This window comes from Cnephaeus nilssonii (genome assembly GCF_951640355.1).
Source record: "Cnephaeus nilssonii genome assembly, chromosome: 9".
NCBI lineage: Eukaryota > Metazoa > Chordata > Mammalia > Chiroptera > Vespertilionidae > Cnephaeus > Cnephaeus nilssonii.
The window spans coordinates 25,535,175-25,555,375 of NC_137080.1; the positions used below are offsets into that span (position 1 = coordinate 25,535,175).

At 40.3% G+C, this 20,201-nt stretch overlaps 1 protein-coding gene across 5 annotated transcripts in view; it reads left to right on the forward strand.

Annotated features, from left to right (window-relative positions):
• Nucleotides 1-20,201, forward strand: part of ARFGEF3 (ARFGEF family member 3) — a 123,360-nt gene that overhangs the window by 41,097 nt on the left and 62,062 nt on the right. For 2 of the 5 annotated variants that reach the window (XM_079781094.1, XM_079781095.1), the window contains exons 5-8: nucleotides 6,816-6,884; nucleotides 13,019-13,150; nucleotides 16,279-16,401; nucleotides 19,628-19,670. In XM_079781094.1, the coding sequence (XP_079637220.1) occupies nucleotides 6,816-6,884; nucleotides 13,019-13,150; nucleotides 16,279-16,401; nucleotides 19,628-19,670 (367 nt within the window). The remainder of the gene's footprint in view (nucleotides 1-6,815; nucleotides 6,885-13,018; nucleotides 13,151-16,278; nucleotides 16,402-19,627; nucleotides 19,671-20,201) is intronic. The other 3 variants (XM_079781096.1, XM_079781097.1, XM_079781098.1) reach the window with 3 other exon arrangements.

The window sequence follows — 20,201 nt, forward strand, 5'->3', positions numbered from 1 at the left end:
GAGGTGTGAGGTTAGCTGAGACCTAGTGGACTACCGTGGCCTATTCAGGGGGAACGTCATGATATAATCTCTCCAACTAGTTAGCCCTAAACTCTTGATTCAGGCATGACTACAACATTTCACTAGGTACTAAGCGAAAACTAATTACGTCCTGTCAGTATTGTTTGTATCCCTTTGGTGCCTGGCAGAGCATCTGGCATATGGCTTACTAGTTGCTTGTTACTTCAGTTATTGACCAATGGAGAGGAGAAGGAAACACATGTGGTAGTTTTCGGTGGCCACACCAGGATAAACGGAAACAAAAACTCAAGTTGTGATTATAGGTAAATATCTGTGTGAGTTCAAAACTGAGAAAGAACAACATGGATTTGGACTTTAGAATTGAAGTAACCTCAAACATCATCAGATCCTTCTTTTTATAGGAAAATTGAAGTTGGAATGGTTCAGTTGCTTGGCGGGACTTACACAGTTGTTGGTAGCAGATTTGCTTTTTCAACCATTTAAATATTTCTGGAGAGGCTTTGTGGCAACCCTAGGAGTTGACCTGGTCTTTGGGTATGTGGTATTGGATAGGTGGAGAAGAAAACTTTCTAGACTTGTGTTTGAGTTAACTGCAAGGTCAGTGTGAGTAATATGGCTTCTGAAGAAAAAAAAAAGAAACGTAATGAGAAAGAAACACGTTTAGATAGGAATTAACTGAGAAACCTTTAAGTGGCCAAGTGTGTCTGCAAGAGTAGCAGAATGGCATGATGTAACTGTCCTAACAAACAATCATTGCACGCTGTCGTTTTAGAATTTCTTGTTACTTTTTCTGCTTTTCAAAATATTTGGTAGCAGAGTGGTAAAAACAGAGCTTCTGGAGCTAGAATGCTTGGTGAACATAGGAAAGTTTTTTAATTTATCTGTGCCTTAATGTTCTAAGCTGTAAACTGTAAATGATAATGATGTGTGCCTCCTAGAGAAAAGCAGGTGGTGGCTCAGTATTCAGGGCGTGTCACTGCATTTTCTGCCTCAGTTTCTGCTGAATTTGACCAAGAAAAAAAAAGAACCAGAATGTTTCTAAAGAGAAGAAAGATTCGATTACTTTGAGGAAGTTTCCAGCCAATACATATCAGGGAGCAGAAGGGGATATGCATTAAGCAGCAAAGCTAAAGTATCAGCCAGAACTAGAGCTGGGGTCTGAAGTGCACCTGGCACTGAGGATTTCCAGAGAGTCTGCTCTCTCCTTGCTCCAGGAAAGACGGGCCTTCGGTGGGCTGGACTCCGATTCTTAGATACCCTTTTGAGCTCTGGTAGATTATTTTGTTTGGTTTGACTTACAAATATCATTTGGTGTTTGGAAAAATGAAACTACAATCACCTCAAGAAGCACTCGTATATAAATAAAAATTATTTTAATAGTTTAAGAAAGAGGAAAAGAAGAATTCCTTGCTCATTCCGTGTGCCCCCATGTCCTCGATGTGCCTTTGGGTAGGTTGTCTCCCCCAAATCAACTTGCTTCTTGACTATTTCCCCGAGTTTAATTTGTTAATTATATGTTCCAACATATTAAGTTTAGACTTTCATGAAAAGATAAAGACTGCATTGTGTTGGACCCTGCTAAGCTTTCCCAGAATACAGTGTATTTTTCCAATCACAATGCTCATAGCAACTTATTATAATTCCTTATCTTATGACTGTCTTCAAAACCAGATGTTAGCCCTGCAAGATCAGCGATCAGGTTGTCTTTTTTTTGGTCACTGTATGCCCAACACCTCGTGCTAGATCTGACCCTTGGTAACTCCTCAATAAATATTTGTTGCATAAATGAAGGGGAGCCCAAGGAATGCAGCACACAGGTAGACATAAAGTAGACAAGCAGTTGCCGACTCTGGAAAATGGTCCTTTAGCAGAAACGAGGTCTTTGAAACATAAATCTTAGGCAAGCTACCGTTTCCTATGTTAAGTGCCAAAGACAGGTTCAGAGCAGAACAGATGTCAGGCAGAGAGAATGTTCCATAATTCTCATGGGAGATGCCCTCTGGTGAGCAGAGGTGGTTTGTCACTCTCCAGAGTGAGGCCCTGCCAGATGGTTGGCCATCTGAAAGGAGGCTTACTAAATTCCGGTTGCCCTCACCAGGTCACCTGACACTTCAGTGCGTGGTTGCAAAAATTGCCTTTAGACATTTATACCACCTGGATGTGACATTCAGATTCCCAGGACAGTTTTCTTCTATACAGCGGGGCTGTCTTATCACATTGTCTACACATTTTCCAATAATGATTAAGCACATAGGTGCGCAGTCTCACTGACCACTGACGCTCTCTGAGGTTGGTTCTCCTGTGGACCGTGCATAGGAGGGATTGAGCCTGGGCCAGGACTCACCATGCCTCCCAGGGCCAGGCACGGTGCTGTAAACAGGTGGTCATCAGGAAGTCAGACCTTACCACTAAGAAGCCTATGAATCTAATGGGGGCAAAGAGGACACACAGATTTAGGTTATATTTAAACGGCTCCAAATAAGTTCTGTAGAAACAAGCCTTTTACATTTTCTGCCAGTTCTGTAATTGTCACATCTGTAGCAGTATTGCCTGCATTAAGCATTTTGAATAAGGGATATCACTGTTCTTCAAAATATGTTACTTCATTAATATCTAATATAAAGCTCTGGGAATGGAGGAAGCAGGAGAGATTTTAGCAGACTGATCAGACATGAGGGAGTATGAGGGGAGAATAGTTGTAGGATGATATCCAGGTTTTAAATACAGAGATGTTTGCCTTCTACGTTGGGAATTCCCTGCATCCCTTTGCCAAATGCACCCCAGTCAGTCCATAGCCATTGGAATGACTGTAACCTGTCTTTAACTTCACTGACATCTTAAGTGTCTGCTTTATCACTTCAATTTCCCTTTTGCCTTAGTACAATTAGTTTTCGATGTGATTTGTTGGCCTGACCAACCCTAAAATAATACATGCAGGACATTTAACATAGGGCATTTAAATTGAAGTACAATAAGGTTCCAACCTACTTCCTAGCATCATCTCTAGCCTCTACCTTCATACTTCCATGCCCTTACTCGTGGCATTTCCTCTGCTTGGTACATATCGCTCTCCCTTTTCTCTCCTGCACCAGTGCTTTGCTCATATGTCATCTCATCTGCAAAGTCTCTCCTCCAGTTATGATGTCTTCTAACCTTCAGCGTTAATATATGCAGTAGTCCCCACCACCACGTATATGTGGGAGATACGTGTCAAGGCCCTGGTGGATGCCTGAAACCTTGGATAGCACGGAGCCCTCTGTATAGTATGTTTCTTTCCTATACACGAATCCCTTTTCACTTAAGTGAAGCATTTTACGGCTTCTCTTGGGCATCTCTGAATTGCCAGATCCTTTCCACTTGTGCCAGTTCTTAAAATAGGTCAGCTTTACTTTCTCCTTTCCAGGCTTTTTTTTTTTTTAAATCCGGGGTTTCTGTACACATTTTAAATTGCAGAGTTGATTGGGAATTTTGTAGCCTTTGTAATGATTTCCCCCTTTTCATGGAAGACTGAGCCTTTCTTTATTTAAATCCTCACCCAAGGATATTTTATCATTGATTTTTAGAGAGAGAGGAAGGGAGAGTAGGAGGGATGGAGAGAGGGAGGGAGGGAGGGAGGGAGTGAGGGAGGGAGGGAGGGAGGGAGGGAGAGAAACATACATCAATGTGAGAGAGACACATCGATTGGTTGCCTCCCACACACACGCTCCCAGATCAGATCCAGGGATTGGACCTGCAACCCAGGTATGTGCCCTTGACTGGAATTGAACCCATGACCCTTGCTGCACAGGCCAATGCTGTAACCACTGACTCACACCAGCCAGGGCTGAAGCCTTTTTTTCCTATCCTCTTAGATCATTTATAGAGGCAGTGCCCTCCAGCTAGAATGCAAGACGCTGCCTATCTATCACTCAAGTTCCTGCTGTTCAGTGATAATGTAGTCCGTATGCTTCCGTGACCCCGTGAGGGCTGTATTTTTAATGGAGTTGCCCTCGATATTTAGATGTTCCTGTTTTCCTCGAGGCCAACATGCTCAGAATGTGAATTTAAAAATTTTGCCCTCTCACTATGCAGTGGAAGTCAGACACTTTAAATTACTTTCCTGTGGCTCAGAGTTTCCTTTCACTCACTCTGTGTTTTAATTTGGTGAATTAATGCTTGCTGGGCATTGGGCACATCAACTGTTTCTCCACTTAGCACTTTTTGGGGTGAGTCATTTCTGTCTGCCTCATCATCCTTGCTAGACACGGGTGTCCTTTATATATCTTGTGAGCCACGGGGGAACAGGGCACTGTCAGAGCTATAATTAAAACCTGCTGTGCTACCAACACAACAAACGGTGTGCGAGTTTAAGGAGCTGGCTTCCTTACCGTGCTTCACTCTTCCTTTCGTTCTTGTCTGTTGTGCTCAGTTTTTGCGTATGGCTCAGTGAGCCTTTTGGTATTGGTGGCCAGGCATCAGGTGGGGAAAGCCTTTCTTCAAAGATGTTTTGAATAAAACCAGCAGCGGGTGGGTACAGGGAGCCTGTCTGCTGCAGACTCCGGCTGCAAGGCCTCCCTGTGCAGTCCCTGGCTTCCCTGGGCAGAGGGAGCCGAGCCTCCCCTGTTCCCGTGAGACTCTTGATTACCAAATCCGCCACCTCCGCACCCTTCACCAAGACTCTCAGAGGCGCCGCTCCCACTGCCTCCAGCCACTGCCGCCAAAGCGCAGCCCTTGCTCACAGAGAGCTGGGTTGGGTTTTTGAACATTTCTTTTCAAACTTGCTTTTGTGTACTTGGTATGAATGTACACAGGATGGAAGGCAGAAAGTCGATCGTCAGTCCTATAAGAAACGGTAGTAACCATCATTATGTTCACATTATAAAGAATGGCCAGTTGTCAGTCTTTATCATGAATACCTAAAAAACCAAGGCCCAGGTGGCCCAGTGCTCACCTCCCCACCTTCACAGACCACCACCTCCACCAGCCATCCATTTTCTCATACCTTCCTACCCACCTGCCATAACCACGGGGGGCGGGGGGCGGGGGGGACACAAGAAAAGGAAGCTGTGCAAAGTGGCAGAAAGCTAAAGTAAGAAAGCATCGTATGAGAAAGCCTGAGGGCCTTTCAGGTGCTCAATGGATGTAATAGTCTAATGGGAAGATCATAAATAAGTAAATGCATCATTCATAATGAGACTGGTACATGCTCTGAAGGAGGTGTCATAGAGGTTGAATTGAGACCTGAAAGAACCAACTAAACGAATGACATGAGGAACAAGCATAGGAGGAGTCAAGGACAGGAGGGTTTCAGACAAAGGGACACCCGATACAGAGGTATTAGGTGTGTCCTCTCCCCAGGCCAGATAGATCCTGGTGACTGCTGCCCACAGCTTTCTTGCACACCAAACACCAACCCCGCAAAGATAGTCCTTAAATTAAAGAAAGCCTTTTTCCCTGAGGCCATAAAGCAGTTGCTCCATTATCCCTCTCTTCCAGCCGGCATAGCATTGAGATGATTTTTATCAGGAGTCCACGCTTGGGTATCTGGCATCTTAAGGATTAAAAGACTGAGGAGCAGACCCACAGTGAACTTATCTAACCTTGTGACTAAAATTGGCAAAAATCCCCTTTTCCTTTTTAAATTGCACACGCATTTGCTTTCTCCGAAGGAGTGACTGCATCTAGGACTGGCCTGGCTGGTGACTCAGAATGAGAGATTAGGAAAGTCCTTGTCCTCTCTGACAATTGTGCTTTGGGTGTGCTGCTGAGGTGTATGTGTGGTATTCGCTGCTAGGCTTCAGTGCTCTTCCATGAATTGGGCAACATCCTCGGGAGGCTGCTACTGACAAGGTGCAGGCAGGGCCTGGCTGTTGTGTTTGGGAGCAAGAAGCAGACACCAGCACTTTTATGTCTGAGGCTACCAGCTAGCAAAGTTGCAGCATCAGGAGCCAAATGGACAGGGGAGAGTCTGGCGTCTTATCTCCAAAATTAGAAGCAATTCTTAAAATGCCACAGGCTTTTATGGATCTGTTCTCTAATAGCTCTACAAGTACAGAGTGAGATTTTTAATGGTCGCTAAAGATCTTGCAAATGTCATCGACTCGCTGTCTATATATCTTGGAGAATAAGGGGAACGTGGGACTAATAAATAAATCCCAGGCAGCATTCTGAGGGAAATTACAGGAGGGAAGAGGAAAGTAACCATGCAAGAATTTCTAATCCCATGTGGATCTGGGAGGGGGACAGAAGCAGAAAATTTGAGTGATGCTTGGATCTAGGAAGAAGTAGAGACAGTATTGCCAAGGGGTTTAGGGCATGGAGTCAGATTACTTGGTTTCAAATCTCAGCTCCACAACTTGCTACCTGAGTAATCTTGGGCATCTTATTCAGTTGTTCTGAGCATCAGTTTCCTTATCAGTAAAATAAAGACAATCATAATGACAATTACTATAAAAGCAATCTAGATCATTCACATACAGTGCCTTAGCACTAAGCCTGACCATTTAGTTTCATTATCAGATACTGGTAGACTTCCTGGAGTTGTTGAGGAATGCCTTTTCTGGCTTGCCTTGCAGTGGTCCTTCCCTGGGGGTGAGGGCAGCATCCTTTACTTTTTAAAGTATTCATCTCTATTTTATTGGACAATGCATGGCCACCAATTAGAGAGCAGTGAGTGCAATAGCAACACATTCGATAAAGCGAAGAACAAAGGCATCATCAACAGGACTGCACAAAAGCCATATGGAATAAAAATCACTTTCTAGATTTTTAACCCCCTCTCTCTTCCTTTCTCCCTCACCTCCTGGTTGGTAAAGGTTTTACTCTGCATAACCTACACCCCGACGTTTGACCTGAACGGGAGTGCGGTGCTGAAGATCGCGGAGGTGAGTGCCCGCTGCTGCCCAGCCCTCAGTGCTGCTTGCGCTTGTGCTGCTTGCTCACTGCTGCTTCACCCCAGCTGGCATCCATACTGGGGAAGAGGGAGCCCAGCAGTGGGGCAAGGCCTTCTCTGGTCATGACCCTGGGGAACTTCCACTAAGGATTGGATCTGTGAGAAGTAGGCTCGGTGGTCCATCGTCCTAAGTCCTGGTGCTTTGCATGCTTTGATTTGCTTAACTTGAGTCTTTAACCATAGAAATAACAGTACTGGTTCTCCCTACCTTGCCTCACTCAGAAGGCATTCTTAGTCTGTTTTTCCTAAGCTCAATTGAAAAGCATTTGATTTTTCTTCAAATGTTTTTTTTTTTAAGAAACCAGGTATTTGATTTAGAGAGATGTTTATTGATTAAATTCTATTCCTGTCTCCTAATCCCCGATGAGTATATTTTGTAGCTGTCACTGGAAAGCCTTCTCTTTTTTGTCTGTATTGATCTGTTCTGCAGCTTGGAGCAATCAGTACCTTCCAGCACTCCCATGAGTGTGCCCTATAGGAAACCGGGCTTTTTGACTGTCTGGCATAAACCTTTGGTTTTTGGAGACCTCATTATTCCAGAGCTGTACTTGAATATGCTTAGAATAATTTTCTTTCTATTTCTTGAAAAGAATATCTTCAGGATTTGTATGTTTTGACAAGCGTACACCTTCAGACCTTAATGAGGCATTGATATTCTGAATTCTTAAATTACGGAGAAAAAGAAAGCCTATTAGTGCTCATGGGTTTTTGTTTTTATAATAATGATTACCGTTTATTGGGTATACCAGGTAGTTGCTAAACACTTCGGACATGTTTTCTTTTTTCATCATTTTTCTCATCATTGTTGAGGTATAATTGACAAATAAATGTATATATTTAAGCTGTACAACTCGGTGTTTTGATATATGTATATATTGTGAAATAATCACGACAACCAAACTAATTAACATATCCATCACCTCACCTAGGTAACATTGTCATGGGTAGTATTTGTATTGGCTGATTTATGGGCTTTTACAGTATTGTGTGCCATTAAAGGGTGAAAATTAAGAGAAAATTATTTTTGAGCACACAGGACATTTTTGTGAGTCTATCAAAATAAAAAGAAGCAGATAATTAGCTGACCTCTCACTACAATATAAATCAGTTCTCAAATGTGTATTTATATGGTTGGAAAGAACACTTTCTTTCACACATTTATATGTTTTACTCCATACAGGTAAAGAAAGAGAACAGCTGTCAATATTTTTTTTAACTGAATTTTGAGAGCTACCTGTGAGTGCTCATTATTGGCAGGTTCATTCTTTTCTAATGTGGTAAGAACACTTAGGATGAGATCTGCCCTCTTAACATAATCTTAAGTGTAGTACAATACAGTAATCTATAATAATAAAAGTATAATATGCTAATTAGACTGGAAAACCTTCCGGATGAAGCTGGGGCTGCGAGGGAAGCTCGGGTCCCATGTGCCAGAGAGAAGCGGGTGCCAGCAGCCAGGGGAAGGAAGGCCTACTCTTGTAGGAATTTTGTGCATCGGGCCTCTAGTGTTAACTATAAGCACAATGATCTAGAGCAGATCTCCACAACTTATTCATCTTATATAACTGAAACTTTATACCCATTGAATAGTAGATCCTCTCTATTTATCCCTCCTTCTGGCCCTTGGCAGCACGACTCTACTCTGTTTTTCAGAATTTGACTATTTTAGATTCCCCTTTACTTTTATTTTATTTATTTCAGATATCTGTTTATTGTTTTTGCATTGTAATAGAACCTAAAGAAATCTCCTAGAGAATATGCATGTTAACATCTAATGATAGCCTCTTTACAAAAGGTTTGTATTTCATGTTATGTAGAATATTTGATTTAACCAAAAGCTACTACAAAATCTAATCCTTACATCTATCACTTTATTTTTTATATTTTTTATTGTTGATAGTATTACAGATGTCTCTGTATTGTACTACACTTAAGATTATGCTTCTTGTACGTGCCCTGACCAGAGATTGAACCTCCAACCTTGGCATATCAGGATGACGCTCTAACCAACTGAGCTACCCAACTATGGCTCAAACATATTTCCTAAATGCTTTAACAGTTGAATCTGCTACAGAGTTATCCTACTGTTCCATGTGAATATGTGTTTTCAACAATAGGACACAGGGTCAGCCTTTAAAAAAGAGGGGAAATGCCCCCACTCAATCCATAGTTAGGTAACCTGGCATAAAAAGAGCAGAGTAGATCTATTTATAGGAAAACATAACAACAACTTATAAATGTAAGTATATGGATCAGTAGTTATAAATATTAGATTATCAAATGAATAATATATAGGTAATTTAAGAAAGGGTAATAGTAGAATCATCTGAAATCATTGTTTACTTCAGATACATGAGATAGGAATAAACATCTTTCTTAAAGGCCTTCACTTTATGGGTGTGTGTTTTTTTAATTTGCAAAATAGCTTACAGTCTTTTGGTTTTCACTATGGCAATCATTTAAGAAATGCTTTTTCATCCCCAAAATGGGGGAATTACAAAAGAGACTTATACTGCCACACACAGTATGCAAAAATAATAGTGCTCTGTAGACTTACTAATACCCAATGATTTTTGTAAGCACTCAAGTGCTTTTCACCTGCTAACTTAGCCTTTGAAAATCTGCATCTCTATTTTCAAAGCAGGACATTTCAGCCTAACTACCACTTAGCTCCAGGAAGCTTTCTTGGTTGTATCTGAACTTTCCATAAAGATAAGTCTTGCCCAGCTGGTGTGACTCAGTGGTTGAGCGTCAACGTATGAATCAGGAGGTCACGGTTCTATTCCCTATCAGGGCACGGGCCCGGGTTGCAGGCTTGATCCCTAGTGTAGGGCGTGCAGGAGGCAGCCAATCAATGATTCTCTCTCATTAATGATAATTTCTCTCTCTCTTCCTCTATGAAATCAATAAAAAAATATTTTTTAAAAAGGATAAGTCTTTAACTTAAAGGAAAAAAAGTGATATTTTCTTCTCTTGTCATGTTTGATATAGCTAGGGAAATAAGTTATAAAAATGCTTTCAAATAAACCATTAAAACAGCTATGGAAATGTTGGGAAAGAGTCCAGACATTCTTTTCTTTCATACTCTGGTGACCATTACTCAAAGATAGTGCTTATCCTGAAACCTGTGGATCAGGAAATCGGATGTGTACCTAAGTATGAAAATGAGGCTATTTCCCCAAGGCACTGCTGAAACTTTGTAAGGATCGTTAAGCATTTAAAATGTAAATAGGAAGGTGGCACCTTCGTTTGTGTGTCTAACTTAACTTGCTTAATTAAACTGCAGTAAAGAAAGTTTTTTCAGTACAGGGTTTTCCACGATACAGAAGGAATTAGAAATATCACCAAATTTAGAAATGGGCAATTATGAAATATCCAACATGTGTTTTCTATTCAGTTTTATGAATTATCATTTCTAAAACTCTATATGGATACATAATTCTTCTCTTTATTGATTGAAAGCTGGGCCCAAGATTTCTCTTGCTATGGTCAAATTAGCAGATAATGTTGAGTTTTCCAGGTTAGCTAACTTAATAGGAAAAGCTGTGGAAATAACATTGCCGAGGTCCTGGGGTAAAAGAGAGAGGTGGTGCCCAAACCAGAATGTCTATGAAGTTCATTTGAAGATGGTTAATGATGTTGTTTCATTGGGAAAAACACGCCTGCTGAAAGCTCCTTTATGGCATTTTCTCAGTGAGTAAAATGTGTATTTATCTGAGTTCGTAAATGTGTATTTTCTGGCTTGATCTTATTGACTCACTGGAAACTTCTAGTCTCTGATTCTGTGGCATGCTGTCAGGTTCAAGCAGAGTTTGTCTCAAAGATTATTGTTTTATTTAAGATTCTTACTTTCAGGGACCTTCTTTCACTTCCATCTATCTATCAACTCTCCATCCTTCAATTCCAAAACACTGGTTAGTAATATTTGCTAATAATAGTTGAGTCCTTAGGGCATGTCAGTAGTAGCATTTCCCATACATTCTCTTTTAATCTTTACCACAACCAAGCTAGATAAAGAATCCCAGGGAAAGTGAAGTTCATTTGCTTGTCTAAGGTTCTTTAGCTAGACATTCAAATCCAGACTCTTTATATGCAAATATGTGCAGTTGACCACTATGCACTATTGCTTCCTGGTAACCTCCGTCTTAGAGGTAGGATCTTGCCATAATAATATTGGCAACCGACTGAAATTCTTAGGAGTCTTACCCACCTGAGACCTTTACCAATTTAATTCGATAATGGCTCTATGGTCTTTTTACATGTGAAGCAGAAGTATTGATGAATTTCACCTTCTTTGTGTGACCATGGATTCAAGTGACCATTAGTCATATGCCACTTTCTTGAGTATCTTTACATATTGATACACAGTTTATCTTTTCTGAGCATTGTTACCATCACAGGATTTGGAGTGTAGTTTAGTTCCACTTGTTACCCCAGGGACCTTCAAAAACATTGAAGCCCAAGATCTGCCTCCAGAGATTTCAATGTAATGATTCTGATTGTCATTAAAGTATTTTTTTAATTGAGCTGACTTACAACCCTTGAAATGTTCAATGGTACCTTTTCTAAGTCTATTTCTGAGATAGACTTCAAATAAAGTATTCTACAATTAAGGAGCAGATAGTCTCCAGATATGACACAGATGACGTGATCCATTTCTCTTTGAAGCATCTTATTTGCTATGTTCTTGTCAGGCTGGGTGGAGTAACCCTACCTCCTGGCAAGAGAAATGGCCAAAGGAGCCCAAACCATTGTCTCAAACCAGCTGAGGCCATTGGAGTAAAGAAATCCCATTTTAAGAGACTGCTTTCTCCACTTTTCCTTCTGGAAACACTTTCTTCTTTGTGGGTAAGTCTCTGTACTGACTCTATTTGGACTCCTCTGAGGTTTCTGTTCTTTGGTAACTTACTGCCAGATGGGCTTTGAGCAAACTAGTTTGTTGTGCAAGGAATTTCCACACTTGCCTTTAATTCTCTGACTTGCACGGCTCTTGAAGAACTTATTTAGAATTAGAAGACACGGAGCAATGCAGAGTTCCTCTCTACTTCCTTTGGGCTGGCTCAGAGGGCAGAGGCTAGAGTTCAGTGGATCCTTGTAGACCAAGCAGAAGGCTCTGCCTGAGAAGGTGCAGGGATGGATGGGCTGAGGTATCTGAATCCATTTGAACATGGCAGCTAAGCCAAGAAGAATGAGGAAGAGGAAGAGGGAAGTAACAGAGTTGTCCATGTATGCCTGGGCATGTTAAGAGTTTCCTTTTAACTGAGATCCAAAAGGAAAACCAGCAAAATTCCTACTCAAGCATGGTGATCAGACTTTCAGTTCACCCTGTGTGGGTATGTGTGTGTGCCTGTGGGTTTGCATCAGCAGGACCTGTTTATTGAGGTGCTCCTGTTTCACTCCTACTTGTTATTGCCATTCAGCTGGAAACAGCCTGGTCACTGACTTGTCCATGTGATTCAACCGAGTTTAGACTTGTAGTGTTAATAAAAATTTTCTTAGTTTCTAACATGATCAACAAGCATTCATAGTCTTCCCTGCATAAAAGACAGTTCTTCTGCTTTCTTGCTGTTTAATCTCTGATCCTTTTATTTTTATCACCATAAATTATTTTTATCTCCATAAAAATTTTCCAATTGGAAACCTGCTAGCTCTTCTCTTTATGGGACTTATTACTCAGTACCACGCGCTGTTTTGACAAAGCTGCACCACTAATCCTTCAGATAGGAAAGAGAAGGTAAGTGCACAATTCAGCATAGTGAAGCTCATATATGCATTTTGCAGAGTTAAGCAAATTTCTATTGTGGAAGCTTTTTAAAAACTTATCACTTTGGCCAGTGTTGAATATCTGCTACATTCCACTCTGCTGCTTCACATCTAATCATAGTGAGTCCACCCCGGGTTTAACCTAGTACTGTTATTTATCAGTCTACTTACTCAGTGACATAAAACTCGTATTGCTATATATGGCTTGCAGACTTGGCTTTGTTTTGTGTGTTTTTTTGTTTTGTTTTTCCTTCTGCTGTCGGGGTTTAATTTGCTTCACTAACAGTTTGTTTTTGCTCTCAGTTGTGTTTAGCATGCCGTAAACCTGGATGTCCACAATTGCATGAAATGATCAAAATGTCCATTATGAAACTCCTCACTGCCCTGTGTCTTCGTGCGTTCCCTGGTGATCAGGGGCCTGTGGCTTTTCACAAGGTATTGGACTTGGTCCCTTGAGCCTCTGGCAGAGGTCCAGAGCTGAGGCTTTTTAAGCGTCAATTCTACACTACGAAAGCAAAGGGCATGGGACGTAGAAGTGACATTGGAGATACAAAAAGAGGAAATTGATGAGCCCTTTCCCAGAAACTCAGCCTGCATTTGGACTTGGTATTCTCTTAGCTTCTCTGATTCAATGTGCTCATTTTAGCACTGCCCCATAGTAGAAAAAACACACAAAAAACCCATTCACAATGTGAAAACTCATAGTGGTCAGGTTTATCATGGAAACCCTAGTTCTATGAATCTTACCACTTTACCAATTTATTATTATTATTATAGCAAATGTAAGAAACTTTTCTTTAGAAGATGTCAGGATAGCTGAAAGCATTTTTTCCTGGGCATCTAAAGATAGCAAGTTATCATACACATGCTCATTTTTACATTTAAAAAGATACCCTTTGGTCACATGAGTATTTATAATCCCAATGTGGGCAGAATGAGCTTCTTTGATTAATCCTTTTTCTAAAAAAGAGTAAACATGCTTACCTCTTCCCTTAATAAAATGCCTCCTGCAGTAAGTCATTTCCACTGTTATACCTCTAAACACTGAAAACGGTGGTGACATTAAAAGTTGAAGAAATACATTTGGTATCTGGGAAGTTTTCTGCGTACAGTGCTGTTTGTGTTACTTAAAATCCAGGTCCTCCTGTGTGCTTTCTTTCATGGGTTTAAAGTGACTGATATAATTTTTTAAGGAAGGTTTTAGTATGGCTCTTAGTATTCAGTAGAATTGTGTTTATATTGATATAAAGTATGTAGTTCAGCTTTCAAAATAGCTACTCTTTCATCTTTAATGCTTCTGAGACTTCAAATTTCTCCTGAAATTTAAGCTTAGCAATCTGAAGGATCAACAGTTATAAAGATTTCTTGGGAAAATATAAGATTTAAAGAAAACTTGAATTCTGAGGTATAAATAGTACCAGAGTGCCTAATTACACTATAGAGAATTCAGTTTCATCAAAGTGAACCAGTGCACTCATTTAGATGTATTTTCAAGGCTTTTAAACTATTTTATCATGTGCAGAAATAAAGGCCTTTCAGGACTAAAACACCTTTTTTTCTAAGTATGTATAAATAGTACCTTCGAGTACATTACAGCATGATCATCTGAGAAAATGAGTTTGAAGTTAACGTGCCCTAAATGGTAGTTTGAAAAATAAATATTTTGAAACTTGCTCTTACTTTTTTCACATGATATGAATAAATCCAAGCCAACTTCCAAATATACTTTTGAGTTTTAAATGCTCATTTGGAATATTAAGCATTTAACAGGAGATAAATTTAACTGTTAGAAAATATTTACTTGTACTTAGTTAATTTTACCGAAAAGGCAATTACAGAGAGGCCTGACAGAAAATCCGAGCTTAAGCATTAGCAGCAACAAAGGTTAACAGTTAGTCTCTCTCCCATCTCAGTTATCAATCATCAAATTAAATTTGCCATTTAGGTGAGAACCTAGTATTTTCACTGTAGATAATCTTGGAATTATTCCTAGAAAAATAATTTAGGCATACTACATCCCTTTTTTTTTCGTAGGACTAAATATGCTTGGTAAAATGGAAAGGATTGCATACATTAGGGGGGGAAAAAGTGGACCAATTTAAAGTATGCATTTATTGTTATGCTCATTCCTATACCTTTCAGAGAAATTAGAGGCAATAAAATCTAAAAAGTCATGACATTGAGCAGAAGCATCTTCAAGTGAGAGATTCTCCCTCCCACCCCCCAAAATTGGGATTTCTCCATGCTGCAGTCATCAGGGAGCCTCCTCAGGTTCCACTGGACATACAGACCCACAAGACACAAATAGGCCACAACTGGCATTATATTCCCTCGGCAGGATATAGGACAGGGAGCAGACACAGGTCAATGGCAGGCGTTTGTCTTTCCTAGGCATCCTAACACCAATACTGAGGGTAGCCTCTGGCTCTCAGATGTCAGCTTAGGAGCAAGAAGATAAGAGCACCTTGTGGGTGCAGTCACCTTGGCTTAGGAGCCCCATGTTTCAACTAAAGTTGACCCTTGAACAACACAGGAGATAGGGGCACCACCACTCATGCAATAGGTAATTCAGGTGTAACTTTTGACTCCCCCAAAACTTAACTACCAATAGCCTGCCATGGACCGGTAGCCTTCTCAATGACATAAACAACTGATTGACATATGTTAATGTTATATACTGTATTCTTACAATAAAGTAAGCTAGAGAAAATAAAATGTTCTTAATAAAAATCGTAAGGAAGAGAAAATACATTTGCAGCTCTGTGCTATATTTATCAATACCGTAAGTTTTTAAAAATTCATGTGTAAATGAACCCAGGCAGTACAAGCCTGTGTTGTTCAGGGTCGACCGTATATAGGAGCCAACATCTCTGTACCTCCCTAGTCGGAGCTCGCCGAGTTCCCTCAGAGGACATGAGCTATGACAAGGGCCACTCAGGGATGCTCAAACCTGTGACTCCTTACTAAGATTTTTAAAGTTCGTTCCCAGTTTTACCAATTCAGATACAGCTTGGTAATCAGGGGGACATTTTACCATAAGCCCTGCTGCCTAGTAACACAGCTGATGTCCACCTTTCTCAGGTTTCCAGGAGAACACGGAGAGAGTTAACCCAAGGTCAGGCTTGTTTATAGAGCAGAAGAAAGGGCTTCAGTTATCCTCTCCCCACACCTGGTAACTCAGGAGTTAGTAACTCTGCTCTATTTTGCCCTGAAGGGAGCTTTTCCTGGTCATTTCCAGCCACCTGAATTTGTCCCAGACAGAATTATTGGGCATATCTTTTTTAAAAAATATTGATTTTTTTTTTACAGAGAGGAAGGGAGAGGGATAGAGAGTTAGAAACATCGGTGAGAGAGAAACATCACTCAGCTGCCTCTCCTACATGCTTAAAACATAAATGCTCAGGGATTTAAAATATATGTAGGACTCACTGATAGCTAGTTCTAAATCAGGCTGACTTTCTGTTTAAGAGCAATTTCATATCCTCTCCGGTTAATTCCAAAGCATGTTGGTAATACACTGATATCTATGGAGTGTGTATGTTGCTGTCTTATCTCTTTACCAGGTGTGCATTGAGACATACACATGTAGCTGTCACCAGCGTAGTATAAACACTGCTGTGCGGGCCACTCTCAGTCAGATGCTGAGTGACTTGACTTTACAGTTACGACAAAGGCAGGAGAATACGGTGAGCCTCGCCATGTCCACACGTTCATCACAGCCTTGCCAGTGTCTCTGTGTGTAACCGCATGTATGTGTCCCCCACCCCACATATCCCCACCCCACACGCTCCCCACCCCCATACCCTGCCAGGGCTACTCCCTACGGAAACAATGGAAGGGCTGGCTTGGTTTTGAAGAACATTTATTTATATAAATTAAGCTCCTAAATATGTATTTGCCTGTTTCACTCCAAAGCTTTGGGAGTGTTTTCCTTAACAGTTTCTGTCGTTATTTTAGTCATTATTTTGAAATTCACTTTTCTTTTGTAATCCTTTTTTTAAAAAAAAACTTATCAGATTAAAAATGTTATATACAAGTATTATAACATATTAACAAATACCAGAAGTAAATTCAAAATTAATAGCAGTTAATTCCACGCTTTGAGGTTTGTATCTGTGGGTTTCTCGCTAACTAAAGAATTGTGGCTGGCGGTCTCCTTCGCCTGCGGGCACCGCATAGTGAGGCTGGACTTGTCGTCTTTCTGTCATCAAAACACCCTGGAGCTTTTTGCTCTGAACTTGAACAGATTGTGTAACGTGAGTGTTCCAGGGAAAACATAAATGTAATTGGCTTCTTGCATAAATTATCTTCCGGGAATGTTAATGAGGAGATGATTCCTCTTCAAAATTGGTGTTTTGTTTTGTCTTTTAAATCTGCCTCTGTAAGAACTCAGATTAAAGTTCTTTTAAAATCTGCAAAAAGTATTCTGAAGTGAACACTTCATTGTTTTTTAGAATGGGAAATGTCAGTCACAGTCTGAAATATCTCAGAAATTAATTTTAGAATTTAAGATTTTATGTTTAACTTCAAATATTGCTAACTTTTAACTTCAATTACTATGTAATTTTTAGAAAATCATGGACTTGAGTGGAACTTTTGAGATTATCTGGTCAAATTTTTTCATTCCTCATAAAAACAGATGAGGACATGAAGCCCAAAGAGGTGAAATTGAAATCTAAAATAAATGAGCTTACCAGTGAGAGAGCCAGAACTAACCCCTGCTCTCCTGAGTCCCAGCTCAGGTTATTAATATGAGCTCTGGCAGCCAGTGTTGGGAAAAACAAACACTAATCAGATAAAAACTAATATTGATATTTTTCTTTTGTGTTTTCTCTGTCCAAAGTCCAAGTTTCTATTTAAAAAGCAATCGTTTTAATTTTAAATTTTTAAAAATATATTTTTATTGATTTCAGAGAAGGAAGAAGAGGAAGAGAGAGAGAAACATCAATGAGAGAATCATTGATTGGCTTCCTCCTACATGCCCCCTACTGGGGATTGAGCCAGCAACCCGGCCATGTGCCCTTGACCGGAATCCAACCCAGGACGCTTCAGTCCACAGGCCGATGCTGAGCCAAATCAGCTAGGGCAAATTTTAAGTATTTTTATTATATTAGCTTACTCTTTGTTAAAATAATTTCATGTATGCTAGCATTTGAATGTAGTGGTGTGACAATATTAATTTAAAGTAAGTTCAAATCTATAAATAGAAAACATTAAGAGAAAAAAGTATTTTTAATGGAAATAAACCCAAGATGTTGAGAATTATCATGTTCATATACAGTCAGTCATATTCCATCTTTTCTAAATGGCCACATGATGAAATATTAAAATAGTAATGATATCTTAATGTTTTGAGATGGAATATTTCAATACAACTTTGTAGTTTCAAAGTGATTTCAGTTATATTAGTCATTTAATCTTATTTTTAAAATTTTAAGTAGGAGATCATTAGGTGTCAGATGACTCAGCCTTACAGCTCATGTTGCTCTTTTGTAAGAATGGTGACAGGTGTATTTGGTAAGAGCTGGATAAAACCCAAGGGTTATTTGCCTCTGTCCTATGTGGCTAATCAGCCTTCTGGTCCTGCTCATCACTGACCATCTGGACTCACTCCAACCGGAGGCAAGATCCCAAACTAGGTAGAAAATTAATGTTTCCTATTATTGCCTTTCTGTTACTCATGCGGTCCCTGGAGATGTTTTCATGTCCCAGAAAGACTCAGTGCTCAGTATGCTAATATTCAGAGCATTTGTGATGTCTACTAGAGAGACTAAGTCTTGCCACCTAAGAACGGTTATTTTAAAAAGCCATTAAAGGGAATGGTCCAAGGAGGCTATGTGTTCTTCCTCGGGACACTGAGCATTACCTGGGGAAGCTATGTGGTGTGCAGCGTGACCCATCACTGGAAAGACATTGCAGGCCATCTCAGAATCAGGAAGACTTAAATGCTATGGAAAGAAAATCAATCTCGAATGCCAAAAGCACTAACATGAACTGTGCCTTCAACCTAATGTCTGCCTGCATCCCACCCCACCTCCCAGTACAGGTTAGCATTTCACAAAGAATGTGTAGAAGCAGCTGAGCTTGCAAATTAGGAAACAGAGAATACTAGAAATATGTTCCTATAACAAGTTTAAAAACATGATTTATATGTCTTGTAGGTGATTAGTATGAAAATGCCCTCTTACTATCTCTCTGTGCTAAGAGTTGGGAAGACTGTAGAGCCTATTTCCTATTCTCTGCTCAGCAGTCATGGAATTCTCCCTGCAATGGAAGTCAGTGTAACTATTTGTAAATAACTTTCCCTTCCTATTCTCCCTTCCGTCAAGGTTATGTCTCTACCTTGATAGTTCCGGATCTACCAACTGATAGCCTAGACTGGTTGGTCTGGTCAGACAGTTGGAAATTAATATGCCACCCATCAAGTAGGAAACTGGTACTTCTGACCAGCAGTCATCTCTGGACTTGGATTTTGAAGTCCAGAAACAGATCCTTCTATGACTAAGACTCTGTATTCTCCAGGTGCCAATCAGAGTGTAGTCTGTGACCTTGGGAAATATAATTATCCCTGCAAAGGCAACTCAGCTGTTTAGGTGGGTATTGCCCCCAGTCATAGCTCAGCACCCTGGAATGAGATAGCGTATCACAGGGCTTAAACTCCCAGGAAGTTTATGGACTCTTGAATGAATTATTTTTGCAATTGATAAGCTCAGTTCCAGACATATGTTTTCCTAAATACCATGAATAATGACATGCTATCAACACCTGGAGGGTGAGCTTAGATGAGTTAGCTGAGCCCAGAGCATTCAAAATGACATCTTGTTTCTAAGAATTTTCCATTGTTTAAGTCCGGATTTTTTTTGCCTGAATCTACTAATTTACTAATTGTCCTGTGTGTGTCTCTCTTACTAGATAATTGAAAACCCGGATGTCCCACAGGAATTTGGGAATCAAGGTATTGAATTTGACTTTTGCTAGTTCTCAGTTTAAAACGTGGGTATTAGAATGCCTCCTGTGTGCTTGGTGTTGGGGATGTAGGGATGAGTAGAGCTCGCTGGGGAGTCCACCATTCTCCTTGGAGCTTCTGTTTAGCTTTGCCTTATGTGGTATGATTAAACCAGCTGTTGTCTTCCTTCTGATCCTACACTCTCATGCCAGCCACACCTGGTCCTGTTCCAACAGTGAGAGGGAAATGAACTCTTCATAGACCTTCCTGTTGAAGGCCGGTTTTTTAGTTACTTCGTTCTTTATGAATCAGGTGTATTAATTGTTAAAATGAGAATGGGATGGAGGGTGGTAGAACGCTGATTGGTACAAAGTGCTATTGCACCCGAAGTATGTTTGTGAAGTACCAGTTTTTTGATATGAAAAACGAGTCATCTCATAAGGAATCTTGCAGAAGGACAGGAATCAAGGTAAGGAACTTCCATTATGACCCCACAGGAAAAAGAAAAAACAGAGGCCCACGTGTAATTAATAAGCAGTT